At 44.5% G+C, this 14,640-nt stretch overlaps 1 protein-coding gene across 1 annotated transcript; it reads right to left on the bottom strand.

Annotated features, from left to right (window-relative positions):
* Nucleotides 1-12,302: 12,302 nt before the first annotated feature.
* On the bottom strand, nt 12,303-14,016 carry LOC147912161 (olfactory receptor 2Z1-like). Its single transcript, XM_087426062.1, is given in 2 exon segments — nt 12,303-12,869; nt 12,872-14,016. Coding segments are annotated over 2 exon segments (939 nt in total). The 5' UTR covers nt 13,305-14,016; the 3' UTR covers nt 12,303-12,363.
* Nucleotides 14,017-14,640: the final 624 nt, after the last annotated feature.

Here is a 14,640-nt window from a genome sequence, read left to right as displayed (position 1 = left end):
GTCCCAGGCGATGGATCTCGGGAAAGGAGCAGCGGCATCCTCCGGAATGTGTGGGACGGCTTCCTGGATTCCTCTGGGCACAGGTCCCCCAGCTGGTCTGTGCCGCCTTTGGGGTTGTCCAGGTCACACCCTTCACACTCCTGCAGGAAGCCTGAGCGTCCTGCAGGAAGAGAGCATTCACCTCCCACCCTCTGCTCTCTCCGCAGATGCGGAAGCAGTCGCAGTGCGAGGAGCTCCGTGCCCACACCCGCCGCTGGCCCCGCAACCAGCCCAGGTAAGTTGCCCTGACTTTGGAGGCCGATAGGAGGGACGACGCTGCCCGAGGCCCCCAGGGCCGCCAAAGGGGGGGTCCTTCCCGATGGGTGTTCAGCGTGAGCAGGACCTTCCTGGGTGGCCGGGCGGGCAGACTTTCTGTTGGGCAGGGGGAAGTGGCTGACAGCTCCCACCCCCCTGGCCCTCTGGGAGCCTCCCTTGGAGGTCGGGAACTCAGAGCTTTTCTCCCGCAGCAGGGGCGGCATTTGCCCGGCACGCACATGATCGTGGTGGTCCTGGACCCAGGGACAGACCTCCAGCTGCGCCTGGGACGCGAGGTCCTGGTCCTGGCCCCGCAGGCAGCCCTGCAGCTCACCCTGCGCAACCTGGTCCTCGTCGTCGTTCCGGCGCACGTCCTGAGGGCCCGCGAGCCGCTCTGGTTCCCCGCCCACGCCCGGTGGCTCCGGCCCCTGGGAACCGAAACCTCGTGGGAAGTCGACATCGAAGACGGATCTCTCTCCGCCCAGAGAGCAGAGCGCCACGGCGTCCGACCTGCAGAAGAGGAGCGGGAGGCTCCCCGAGGAGGCCGCCCGTCCCCAAAGGGAGCCTCAGCCACCCACGTCCCGGGCTCCAGCCCCTCCTCCCTGCGTACCCTCCTCCTCCGCCCTCTCCAGGGGCCCTGCCCCCCAGGGCTGCTGGCCCCGGCCCCAGCCCAGTCCGCCGATGCGCCCTCTGCCGGCCGAATTCAGGCTGGACCTCCGCGGTCTGGGGCCCCGGGTCGGCTCTGCGCTCAGACCTCTGCCTCCCTCCCCGAGTCCAGGGCCGGGGCCCAGAACCTGCCGCGTGGCCCTTCGCAGGCCACCCGCCAAGGCCCGCAGACGTCTCTTCTGACGTGATCGTCCCGGACCGCCCACGCCCCAGTCAAGAATTGGCACACGCCATTCAGGATCGGCGGGCGGGGGCGGGCACCTGCTCCTTCTCGGCTGTCTCCGTGACCCGAGCTCATCCACACCCAGGAGCATCACCGGTGCTGCAGGCGCCGGCGGAGGGGGCGAGGCCGCCAGGGAACTCACCCCCAGACCTTTGCTGGGGCACAGATGCTGTGGAGAGTTGGAGGAGGCGACGTACCTACCGCGTGGAGAGAAAAGATTCCCAAATCTCTCGGATCACAAAGGACTTCGAAATAAAGGAGAGGAAAGGTCTGCTAATCATCATCCCAAAGGAACAAAACCAAAGACCCTAGGAGAATCCCGCCAAGGACTTGAACAGACACTTCCTCACGGAAGCTCTAAGAAAGCCCTTGATGTGATGTTCACCCTCGCCACCCCCGAGGGAAAGGCAGGTGAAATCCACGGTGAGACACCACCCACAGCCCTGAGAATGCCTACAAGGAACGCCATGACCATGCCCAGGGCTGGGGAGGATGTGGAGCAGCTGCAGCTCTTTCCCATTGCTGGGGGACATGGTACAACTTGCTTCAATGGTGTGCCATTCATCCCACACTCACCCTTCAACCCATCCTTTCCACGCTGAGCTATCTGCTTGAGAGACATGAACACGAGTGTGCAGGAGAACCCCGAATGTCGCAAGGGGTTCTGGCAGCTGTCTTCACAACGGCCCAAAGCCAGAGGTGACTCCGGTGTCCTTCCAGGTTGAAGGGCTATGCAAAAGGTGACACAGCCCTGACGGGGGATGCCTGCTCCTCACCAATCAAGAGGATGGGAGTTTTCAATTTGGTTTCAAGTCCCACTATGGTAACTGGACTCTAAGTACTCATCTCTAATCCAGTTCTTGGACGATCTGAAGGCATGTTTTGGCAACTTGTCTGCGTGAAGCTTAAAGGAGTCACTCTGATGACATCTAGGTACAGACTACGTGGATCCCATCCAATTTCACTTTCCAAGGGAATGTGCTGGAACTCTGAATCACACACTGGATCTTGAAGGCCAGGATGAAGAGAAAAGATCCCTCTTCCCCATCGTTCTACTGTGAATTACAATTCAAATGATCCTATTGGGACTCGGGTTGAATAAATCCTGATTAAAAAAATGTGCTCGTTGTTTTGTGTGTGATCATTTCTGAAGTGTATTGGCTTGAAAGTTTGACATGACATGGGGCGTGTTGTTCTATTTCTCTGAGATTTGGCTGGGCACACCCAAGGATCGCAGAACCTCTGAGAGTGGTGGGGATGCTTTCCCGATGCTAAGGGAGCTCTGCCGGCCCCCAAATTGGAGCAGTACACCCTACTCTGACAACACACATACACACACACACACTCACACACACACACACACACCCTTTAAATTAGCATGCCATTTCAGTGGCACAGTCACATTTTCCATCAAAATCAGCCTGAGGTCAACCCCAAATTTCCCTCAGAATTTCTAAAGTGACCAGAAGTTGCACATCAAAACACTCCTTCCTGCTTGCTCTCAGTAACCGATCTCAGAACCCAGTCTATTTGTACACTTGGGTGAGAATGAAAACAGATTTTCGGTTAAGGTTTCTTGTGTCCTTTTCTCCCTTTCTCTTCTCTTAGAAGTTGTAGTCATGTATAACGTTCCCTGAGATATTCTTCTCATAAATCAATTCATTTTTCCTCAGTAAAAATACCATTCCTATTTACACTGAAAATTCACAAGAGACAAGTCAGGTGAGCTATTTAATTTATCGAATTCTTGAACGAATGAAGAGGGTAGAGCAGATAGTGAATATCGCTGTTATGCATCATGTAGACAGTGGGGGTTGACATCATGTAGACAATGGACTCTGACAGCGTCCATTGGGTGAATTTTGAAGTCATTGGGCTGACTCTGATACATCCCCCTCCTATCAAGTTATCCTCACACATTCCCCCATTCCTGGTCCCTCCTATTATTTAGACCAGGGCCAACAAATCACATCAGACCTCAATGACAAATCCCCTGGCTCTTGCCCCTATGACCATACCTGCAAGATTTCCCCTGCGTCTCTCTCTCTCCCTTCCCTCTTCCGCCTACCTCAGGCCACGGGAACATTTTCCCCAAAACTCAGCCTCCTTGAGAGCCCAGCTTCAATACTGATGGTGTTTCCCACTTGGTTCCATTGCATCTCCAGGGTTGGCTCTAGCAAGTACTTGAAGAGAACTTGGACACGCAGCCTAGGACGTGCTCCTGCATGAGCTCCTGGTCTCTCATGGTGCAGTATGCCGAAGTAAAGAGCTGGCCATGGGTCAAGTCCCCTTGTGCCAACACATTCTGGTGCAGTTCCTGCAGAATCTAGAATTCTACATCCAAATGAGGTCTTCAATTACATTACGAAGATATATTTGTCAAGTAGGACAATGGGATACACTTTACTTGGGACTATGTGAGCTTTGAATATTTAGGTATTTGATGGTGGCATGGGCGCCATTTGCCGTTTTGCAAGAACAAGAGACTCTGCTTCTCATATATGCCTTGTAGAATAATAATATTTTAAAATATTATGCACAACGTATACTTTTGAAAAACAAAGTTTGAATTTCCAAAGCCAGATCAGTTCTTCAATGATCTGAGCACAAGGTCTTCCAAGCAGGAGGACCAGTTAGTGAAATGGATAGCCAAGTTTCTCCTCTTTGCCTCTGACTGTTCCATCTGAGCCTCTTGGCAATGTCTCCTCTCCTTCTTGTCTTCTGAGTCTTGGGCTCATGCAGGGTTCTTTCTTCAGCTCAATCCCCCTCTCCTTCCTCTGGAAAAGGCACAGTCACCCTGACAACCCTCTGTGTCCCCTTCCCAGGGAGTCTAATCCCTCCCCCAGAAGATCCTAGAAATTCTAAGAAGTTATGGCCTCAAACCACTGAAAAGCTTCCCACCAACCTAAATAAGCTGATCTGACCCAGCTCCTCATCTCTGAGATGCATGGTTAGTGCAGATTAGAATATTTGCAATTCATTAATCAATGCAGTTCATTCATTTACTCGTCATTATTATAGAGTCGTTTCTAAATGTGTGCTCCACACAGAGGGCTAGTCACAACACTCAGGACCTTACAATGTAGGAAGAATATTTTTCAATTTATTTATTATAGATCACATAAAACTTATGCTATGCCATGTGTTTCAAGCATTTTCAAGTATTAACTCCCTTCATACTCTGAATAATCTCACAGTTCAGCTACTTTTAACATTACTAATTGACAGATGGGAAAATTGAGGCAAAAAGAAAGATAAGTAACTTATCCAAGATCCAGTATCTGGGAAGTGATGGAGCTAGAATTTGAACACAAGCCACTTAGCTCTTTATTCCAAGCTCTTAACTATGAAATTTTCTGTCCATAGACTTCACACTATGAAAATCTTTCATATTAATCAGTTATATATTTCCTCAAGTTATTCATTTTCATAGTATATCCAATAATCTCATTGTATGTGTAACTGAAAACAGAAAACACCTAGATAGTAAAAATTATCACACATACAACCTCAAGTTTAATTCTACCAAAATCTCCTGTTCCTGATATGTATTTAATAAAGAGAAGATTCCAAAGTACTTCTCTCCAGCCTGATAGGGCCTCCAGGAAATCTCATTGGCACCCTCTTATAAGCCCAGGGCAGGCTGAGATTTGGGTCTCAGGGAAAAGGGTGGCCTCAGAAGTTACCATTGAATCACAGCATTGATGTGAGGGTCTCAGTAGTAATTGGGAGTTAGTATCTGTGTGGTATTTAGTATCTGTGGTATTTCAAATTGCGTGCTAATTTTCTGGACATGGTTTGCATGCTGGTGCCAAAGTATGAGAAAAGAGGATGGAACCCATGAGAGAGAGAGAGGAAACGAAGATTTCCCTCCACAGTGTTCTTGGGGTAGGGAAATCCAGCCTAGAAGACACAGTAGCAGGTGTAGCTGCAAATGGTTGCGTCTTCTTTGATCAAAGCACACAGCCCATCTTCATAGACCTGCTTTATCTAAACAGTATAAAGGAAGAAGGAAACTTTTTTTTTTTTTTTTTGTGAGGAGATCAGCCCTGTGCTAACATCCGCCAATCCTCCTCTTTTTTTGCTGAGGAAGACGGCCCTGGGCTAACATCCGTGCCCATCTTCCTCCACTTTATATGGGACGCCGCCACAGCATGGCTTGCCAAGCAGTGCGTCAGTGCGCGCCCGGGATCCGAACCAGCAAACCCCGGGCCGCCGCAGCGGAGCGCGCGCACTTAACCACTTGCGCCACCGGGCCGGCCCCAAGAAGGAAACTTTTTAATGCTCTTGCCAGACAGTGAGATCTGCGAGTGAAGTGACAGTGCTGAGCTCTTCTTCGCAGCCCCAGCACTAAAGAGACACTCTGGAACAAAATAGGCTTCTTATAATATTGGCTTATTTAATTCAAAGGGAAAATGAAGTGGTTGGATTTTTAAAGTCTGGGATAAAGTGCATAAAGAGAAGAGACCTGCAGGGAACCACTGGCGGTCATTCTCAGGGTCAGCTGTGCCCCTCACATCCTTACATACTCATCCTGGGTCCATACAGAATCCAAGTGAGGTCTGTCCCTTTGGATAAGCAGAATTTCAGGGGACTAGGTGTGGGGTCCCAGCGATGCTGGAGCTTGGTAATGAATACCTTCTGGGGGTGGAACAAGTCATCATCAATGACTTAAAGTGTCAGATACAATTATGCAATGGAATGAGTGTTGACTCAAAGACTGACCCTTTATAACCCTGCCACATCCCTCAGAGCTGTCTTATGCCACAACTCCCTGCTACTTGCAGGGACATGCACAGGATTGTAGAACCATTTATCTCAGGGTACAGTGTTCCCTGGAGCCTTGATGGTCACAGAACTTGATGAAGTCGTAGATGCCAGGGGAGAAGGAGAATCCAAAACATGGTTTTCCAAAGTGATTTTCACCAGGGTGAACACACAGAGGGACAGGTGCAGAGCCCCAGGGCAGAGGGATCCCCGGAGCACCTGAGTGGGACTGGAGTGAAGCGGTGGAAAGAAGAGGAAGTGGAAAGCTGCTTTGATCACAGTGTACAGAGGGTGAAGTCTCAGCACTGTGACTCGATATAAGTACATCCTTTCTACTTACAGCTGCTCTCAGCTGTGCCCTTGCCCTGGATATCAGCCTGGGACATGCCCCGCTGTTCCAGGAAGAAGGCAGAATGTTAGTGGGTATATGCTGTGCCCGACACAAGCGGAATTATCCCCTGGTGAGGACTGAGCCTGCAGCCCCCTCCAGCTCCTTTGTCTCCTCAGCTCACCATAGATGCAGGAATTTGTTGCTATGTTGGACAGACCCTGCCATGTTGTTCTCTCTGATTTACGTGTTTCTGACCCTGCAGACTTTGCTCATTCTGTGCTATATGGATGTTTTTAATTGTTCTAAATTCCCAAAGCCTGATGTACAGGGATGGAGACCTGGTACTGACTGGATTTTTCCCCTTATATGCTTTGTTTAGGGTACCAGAAATACACTGGCTATATTTTCTGCCCAACCCAAACCAAGAAGTAACACGTTATGTATAGTTCTCTTTTGTGTGTGTGTGTGTGAGTGTGTGACTCTGTGTTTGCATCGATTCCCCCTGAGAGTTCTCTAAGGTGTGCACAGAAACTGCGGAAACAGACCAATGAATTAGGAATGTTCTGTCACTTCTTTATCCTTCTACTATTTTCCTTTTCTTCCCATTTCCCACAAGACAGAAGTCAACATACTCCATGGCTCACTCTTCCTCTCATACTCTTTCCTTTGTTCTGATCCTATAGTCATTCCCTGATGGGCTCAGACTGAGGCAGAGAAACAGCTTCCAGGCCCTACTGCTGGGACCCCCGCTCTCTCTTGGGGCCCAGAGTGTCTGCCATGCAAGCATCCTGAGATGCTGATACTCTTGACCGGACATCAAGTCAGGAGAAAAAAGTTCAGTTTAGGTTCCCTTTACTGAGAAGGGCATTGTTGAAATGTGCACCCATGAATATCCGTGAGTTAGTGAGGTCCACCAGCCTGAACAGAATACAATCCATGAATTATTAGCACTTTTTTTTTCTTTTTTTTTTTTGAGGAAGATCAGCCCTGAGCTAACATCCGTGCTAATCCTCCTCTTTTGGTTGAGGAAGACCGGCTCTGAGCTAACATCTATTGCCGATCCTCCTCCTTTCCGCCCCCCCCACCAAGGCCCCAGTAGATAGCTGCATGTCATAGGTGCACATCCTTCTAGTTGCTGTATGTGGGACGTGGCCTCAGCATGGCCGGAGAAGCGGTGCATCCCTGCGCGCCCAGTATCCGAAGCCGGGCCGCCAGTAGCGGAGTGCGCGCACTTAACCGCTAAGCCACAGGGCCGGCCCCATGTTTGCTTCTTTAACAGCTTTATCAGGGCGTAACTGACATAAAGGAAGCTGTGCATAACTAAAGCATGCAATTCAATCAGTTTTGATGTCCTTATACACCCGTGAAGCTGAAACCACAATTCAAGTAACAATAATTTCCATCACTCCTAAATGTGCCCTGTGCCCCTTTTGATGCCCCCCCCATTGCCCAAGCAACCACCCCTGAGCTTTCTGACACTATAGATTAGTTTGAACTATTAGAATCGTATAGTATGCACCCATTTTTAACTGGCTTCCTTTATTTGACTCATTACTATGAGATAAATCCTTATTCCTGCATATATTAATAGTTAATTCATTTTTATTACTTAATAGTGTTCCATTGTATGGAAATTTCAGTCTGTTTACAATTCATCTGTTGATGGATATTTGGATTGTTTCCAGATTTTGATTATTACAAATAAAGGTGCTGCAAACATTTACCTATAACTCTGTTTATATGCTTTCATTCCTTTTGAATAAATACCTAAGTGTGCAATGATTACATCATACGGCAGATATATATTTAACTTTTAATAAATTGCCAAAATGTTGTCCCACATGGATGTTCCTCAGCAATGTATAACAGTTTTAGTTCTGCCGTATCTTTGAAAAGACCTGACATGATCAGTCTTTCTAAATTTTATTCATTCTAATAGGTGTGTAATGATATTACACTGTTTTTTTAATTTGCCTTTCCCTTGTAAAAATATGCTGAACATCCTTTCATATGCTTACTGAAATCCATATATCTTCTTTGGTAAAGTTTCAGTTCAAATATTTTGCCCATTTTTCAAAATCAGCTGTTGATTTTACTATTATCATGTTTTGAGAGTTCTTTATATATTCTGGGTACAAGGAGTTCTTTATCAGATATAGGAGTTGCAATATTTACTCCCAGTATGTGACTTGTTTTTCATTCTTTTAAGAGTGTCTTTCAAAAAGCAGAAATTCTTAATTTCTAGGAAGTCCAAATTATCACTTTTTTTTTTTAATCTTTGAATTGTGCTTTTGGTGTGGTATCAAAGAAATCTTTGTATAATCCACAGCCAGAAAGACTTTCTGCTATGACATTTTTCTGCAAACTTTATATTTTAAATTTCTTGTAGGATTATTAGAAATTTTGAGTTAATATCTGTATACACTACAAGTTATGAATTAAAGTGTTTTTTTTATATATCAATATCAAATGTCTCAGCACTATTGTTGAAAAGTCTTTTCTTTCTCCATAGATTTGCATCTGCACTTTTGTCCAGTTGTGTGGGTCTATTTCTGGACTCTATTCTCTTTCATTGATCCATTTGTTTATCTCTATGAAAATAGCATACTATCTTTATTGCTCTAGTTTTATCAAATGACTTGAAATCACTTAGGATTATTCCTTCAAATTTGTTGCTCTTTTTCAACGGTCTTCTATTCTAGGTCTTTTGCATTTCTACATGAATTTTGAAAGGATCTATTCAATTTACACCAAAAAAACCCCAAACAAATGCTTACTATGATTGTGATTATAATTGCATTGAATTAATAAATATCTTTAGGAAGAATTGACATCTTACAATGTTGAACCTGCAAAAACACGACAATATGTCTATATTTTTGTCTTCCTTAATTACTCTAAGCATTATTTTGTACTTTTCAGTGTGCAAGACTTGCCCATCATTTATCAGTTTATCTTTAAGTATATCATATTTTTATTCAATTTTAAAGAGAACGTTTCATTTAATAATTTAATAGGTTAAGTTATTAATACATAATTGTGTAAGTGAATAATTAAATATATAATTAAATTTAATAATTTAACTTTATTTCATTTTACACTTATTTTGTATCACAGTGGTTATTTGCCAGTATGTAGAAATACAAGTGGTTTTTCTATGTTGCTCTTGCATTATGCAACTTTGCTAAACTCACCTATTAGTGTAGCATTGTTTTGCATTTTCTATCAGATTTTCTACATAGATGATCTTGTTGTCTGTGAATAAACATGGTTTATTTTCTATTCCAATCTGGGTTATATTTGCTTAGTTTTCCTCTTTTATTTCACTTTATGCAGCCTACAGTAAAGGTGGAAAAGATGTGCCAAGAATGGATATCCTTGTTTGGTTTGATCCTGGGGGAAAGCATTTACTCCTTGCCCATGAAGTATGATGCAAGCAGTAGGTTTTTTGTAGATGGATTTATCAAGTTGAGGAAGTTCCCTTCTATCTTACTGTGTTAAGAGTTTTGAGAATTAAGGTATTTTTGATTTTCTAAAAAGCTTTTATACATCTATTGACATGATCGTATGTTTTTTCTTACTTAGTTTGCTAATAGAGTGAATTACACTGATTGCTATTTGAGTGTTATATGAAACTTGAATTCCCTAAACTCTCACTGGGTCATCATGTATGATCCTTTTCAGATATGGGATCTAATTTGCTAAAATGCTGTTAAGAATTATTGTGTCTGTGTTTATTAGGGATTTTGGTATGTAGTTTTCTTTTCTTGTAATGTCTTCTATCAGGTTTGGTGTTGAGTAATAACACTAGCTTTACTAAATGAATTGGGAAGTAAGAGTTTTTATGAAACTTTTGTTACCTCTAACTTAAATGTTTGGGAGAACTCGCCCAAAATGCAATCATAGAATTTCTACTTTTCTTTCAGCCTTTGGATCCAGGAATAAATCTTAACATTATCCAAAAAGTTCTTTTTGTTTAATACCCAATTGGATTCCATTAGCTACTGTCATATGTACAATGATTGCGTCTGGATGTGTAAGTGAAATGGGACAGAAATCATTTTTCCATTGCTCTTTTCCATATTGTCATCAAGGTTACTTAAGCCTCAAGGAAATTGGTTATATAGTCCTCCATTTTCTTTTTTTGGTACAAATTTTATAAACTACTTTTGCATGTATCATATAGCTTTATTAAAGGCCACTTGAAAAACGATCTTTGCCTTGTACTTTGAGTGCTGTGTGGACAAACCGAACTTCTTTGATGTTTATGATTTCTTCAGGTTTTCAACAAAACCTCTGCTAGATCAGGTCATTATCACCCAACGGGACTGAATTCATGATAGAAAGAATTGAATAAGTTAACTTTAAAGATGTCATGAAATGTTGCAAATTTCAGAGGCAAATAAAAATTCCTCTGCATAAAAAAGAAATAAGGTGGGCTGGCCCCGTGGCTTAGCGGTTGGGTGCGAGCGCACCGCTGCTGGCAGCCGGGGTTCGGATCCCGGGCGTGCACCCATGAGCTGCTTCTCCCGCCATGCTGAGGCCGTGTCTCGCGTACAGCAACTAGAAGGATGTGCAGCTATGACATACAACTATCTACTTGGGCTTTGGGGGAAAAATAAATAAATAAATAAAATTATAAACAAAATAAATAAATAAGGTGAATTTTTGAGAATAAATAAAACCTTAATTCACCTTTCACAGACTATACCAATTCAAGTAGATAAAACTATTCATAAGGATGCTCTAAATGGTATTATTTGTGCAGTAGATCTATTTGATGTATATCAAATCTATCTTCTGTGTAAACTGAATACATATTTTAGAGTCTATGGTCTCTAACAAAACTTGACCATATGTTTAGAAGATGGAAGGAAAACTTAACTCCTTTAAATGGAAATAATCCAAAGAAAAATATCCGAGTACAGTGAAATAATGTAAATTTTAAATAAGGATAAATTGCCTCAATACAGGAAACTTTAAAAATATCTCTTAAATATTTTATAAAGCAATAGTAAAAAATGCATAGAATTACCATATCGGAAACATTGAAAAATACATACTACACTGATTGAGTAGAAATATCTCATCTAAAATATTTTTTAATTAATGAAAAATGTTTAACTTAGTCTTGAATTGAAAGAAATTAGAAAAAAAAGGAAAGAATCTCAAGAAAAGCAGGAGGGAATAAAGGAAAAAGCAAACATTATAATCTGGGAAATATATAATTTTAAATCTCTTTTTAAAAATTCAAGAACATGTTTTTAGCTACATAATCAGGGAGAAAATTAAGGAGGTTCAAATATATAATGACATGGTGCAGACGAATGATTTATAGTGAATGTTTACGCTCTGGCTTTTTTGTTTCAGTTGCTCTGGTTTTAAACTGATTTCAAGGTTGGACTTAAAAGCAAACATAGAGCATTTATTTTTAATCTTCCAAATGAAGAAATCCATATTTCATTAAAGAAAATGATATGCAGCGTTTTCCATCTTGACACACACACACACACACACACACACACGCACTCTAACTTATGGCAGTACATCTCTGCTTGGCAGTCAAACAACACAGTGGCTGGAGGACTGTCTTTGGCATCAAATGATCATGAATTCAAGTCTCAGCTTTACCACTTTCTGGAAGTATTACCATTGTTGACTTGTTTTCTCTTTTTGAGTCTTTTGTTCTTTCTTACATATAAAACATGATAGCCCCTACAACTCAAAAGCTGTCTTGAGGATGAAGTAACATTCACTTAGCATATAAATTGGTCAAAAAATGTTAATTATTACTAGTACAATTATGAATTCGATAACAAGGAGATCTCAACTTTACAAAGTAGGGCCTTCCATTTGTGTAAATAGTACTACAGAATATAATAAAAGTGGTTGGGACTGCTACAGTTGATTTTCAGAAGCCCATGGGACAAAACGTGAACTCAACTCCTCATGGGATGGGAAGAAGCTGGACAGACACTAGCCTTCAACATAGGCCTTAGCAGCTGCACCGCAAATTAGTGCTTTGGGGAGATGGGTGGGATGTAGAACCATTGGGATTAGCCAGCAGCCTCCTGCGTGGTCATCACTTTGGCCTGAATCCAGCTCTTCTGAGCACTTTGACCAAAGCCATCTGCACCTCCTGGTTCCTCAGACTGTAGATGAGGGGGTTGAGCGTGGGGGTGACCAGGCTGTAGAAGAGGGAGACCGTGTTGTCCTGGTGTGGACTGTGGTAGGCACCTGGTACCATGTACACGAAAACTGTTGCTCCATAAAAGAGCCCCATTACTGTGATGTGCGAGAAGCAGGTGGTGAGGGTCTTGTTTCGGGCCTCCTCTGAGCACATGCGCAGAACTGTCTCCAACACGTGGCCATGGGAGGCGGCAATGAGGGAAACGGGAAGCACAAGGATCAGCACCCCTGAGGTGGACAGCACCAACTCATAAGCCGAGGTGTCTGCCTAGGAGAGCTTCAGCAGGACTGGCACCTCACAGAAGATGTGGTCCACAATGCGGGAGGCACAGTAGGGGAAGTGCAGAGTGATGGAGGTCTGGATGGAGGCATTGAGCACACCTGCCAGCCAGGAGGAGCCAGCGTGAGCAGGCACACCTGGCACCTCATGAGCAGAGGATACTGCAGGGGGTGGCACACAGCAACATAACTATCATAGGACATGAGGGCCAACAGGATGCCCTCAGCCACACCCATCAGTGTCAGAAAAAATATTTGAGCTGCACAACCCCCGATGGAGATGGAACCTTCTCCCTGCAGGAAGTCTGAAGCCATCTTGGGGATAGTGACCAAGGGGAAGCCAACATCAAACAGAGAGAGCTGACTGAGCAGAAAGTACATGGGTGTGTGGAGCTGGGAGTCCATGCGGATCAGAAAGAGCAGAACAGTGCTGCCCAGAAGGCCCATGATAAACATGGTAGCCACCAGGGAGAAGAGAAGCTGATATGACCCTGAGTGACTGAAGAGACCCACTGGAATGAAGTCAGAGGCCACTGACTGATTCACATCTCCCATATTTTACACAACATCCCTTTGCTGAAGAAACAACAGGAGACCTATATCAAGAAGCAAATAAGTTTCATCCCACCTGGCAATGGCCATCAATTGGTAGTGGCTGCCTAGAGTGGTGTCTTGAGAAGAGTGATGAGGTCACAGCTAGAATCAGTAGGAGAAAAGCCACAATCAGTTAGTGATGTCTATCATGGGCATAGGATGGGAGAGTAGCAACTTGCATCTCTGAACAAGATGCTCTGCCACACCCCAGTAAAGAGCTACCCACTTACTCTTGTAGTCCTAATTTCTAAATCCATGTGAAAGACAGTCGTGGTCCCAGGAGAATGTTTCAATACCCCTCGTCCTGATGGTCCTAGGGCCAAAGCAGAGGTGAGATTCCAAAAAGACTGGGGTAGTGTAATTGGTGATGATGGTGCTGAAGCAACAAATCAAGCACCAAAACAGAGAGGAGGGCCTGAGTCCAAATGCCTGGATGAGAATCCAGAGCAAAGAGACATCTATGACGAGCCAGCACTGGGGTCAGTCTGGGAACTCAGACTGTGATTCTAGGGAGTGTGAACCAAAGAGGCACTTGGGTGACAGCAGGTTAGGGGTCAAATTGACTGGAATTAGGTGGGGGGACAGTTGTCAATGAGCTCAGCTATTATTGGTGACTCTGTTGCATTGGATGGCACAGTAGCGACCTGTGGGTAGTCTGACTCAATTTCAAGGACCAGGGTAAGACACTAGGTCTAGAAGATTGTGAGTCTCTAATAAGCATTGCCTGAGTGAATGAGGTGAACAAGAAAGATGACCACAGACCAGTAGGAACTGCACACTTAAAACAGGAACGCTTAATTCCCTTGGCAACTCCAAGGCCCCTGGCAAAACCTGATTGCCCTGGAATACAATGCACCACCCACAACTCCAGCAATGGACAATGCAGGACAGTAAGGATGTCCATCCCCAACTGTATGTAGATAGGAAAGCAGCAAGACTGGCCATTTAAGGGCAAGTGGGTTCTCTTGAGGGTCTCACGGGAACTCTTTGTCCTAAGGCTGCCATCCTCACTCAGATGGCCTTTAAAGCTGTCTTTAGTTATTCACCATCCTGATTTTCCTATCACATCCAAGCCCCCAACCAGCCATTCACCCATACATTCAACAAAATTAGTCACTGGTCTGAGCAGAAGACATTCAGAGGTGAACCACCTGGGCAATCTCCCCGCTTCCCCGGACCCCACAGTCTCCATCAGGATACCAATGACAAACAAGGACATAAATAGACAAGATCTACGTGATAGAGAGAAGGGCAGTGAGGGAAGTGAGTACAGCATTCTGTAGGAAATGGCTGGAGA

This window comes from Ceratotherium simum, chromosome 39, assembly GCF_057802395.1.
Source record: "Ceratotherium simum simum isolate JZ-2026a chromosome 39, ASM5780239v1, whole genome shotgun sequence".
In the NCBI taxonomy this organism is placed as follows: domain Eukaryota; kingdom Metazoa; phylum Chordata; class Mammalia; order Perissodactyla; family Rhinocerotidae; genus Ceratotherium; species Ceratotherium simum.
This window is presented reverse-complemented; position numbering and strand designations above follow the sequence as displayed.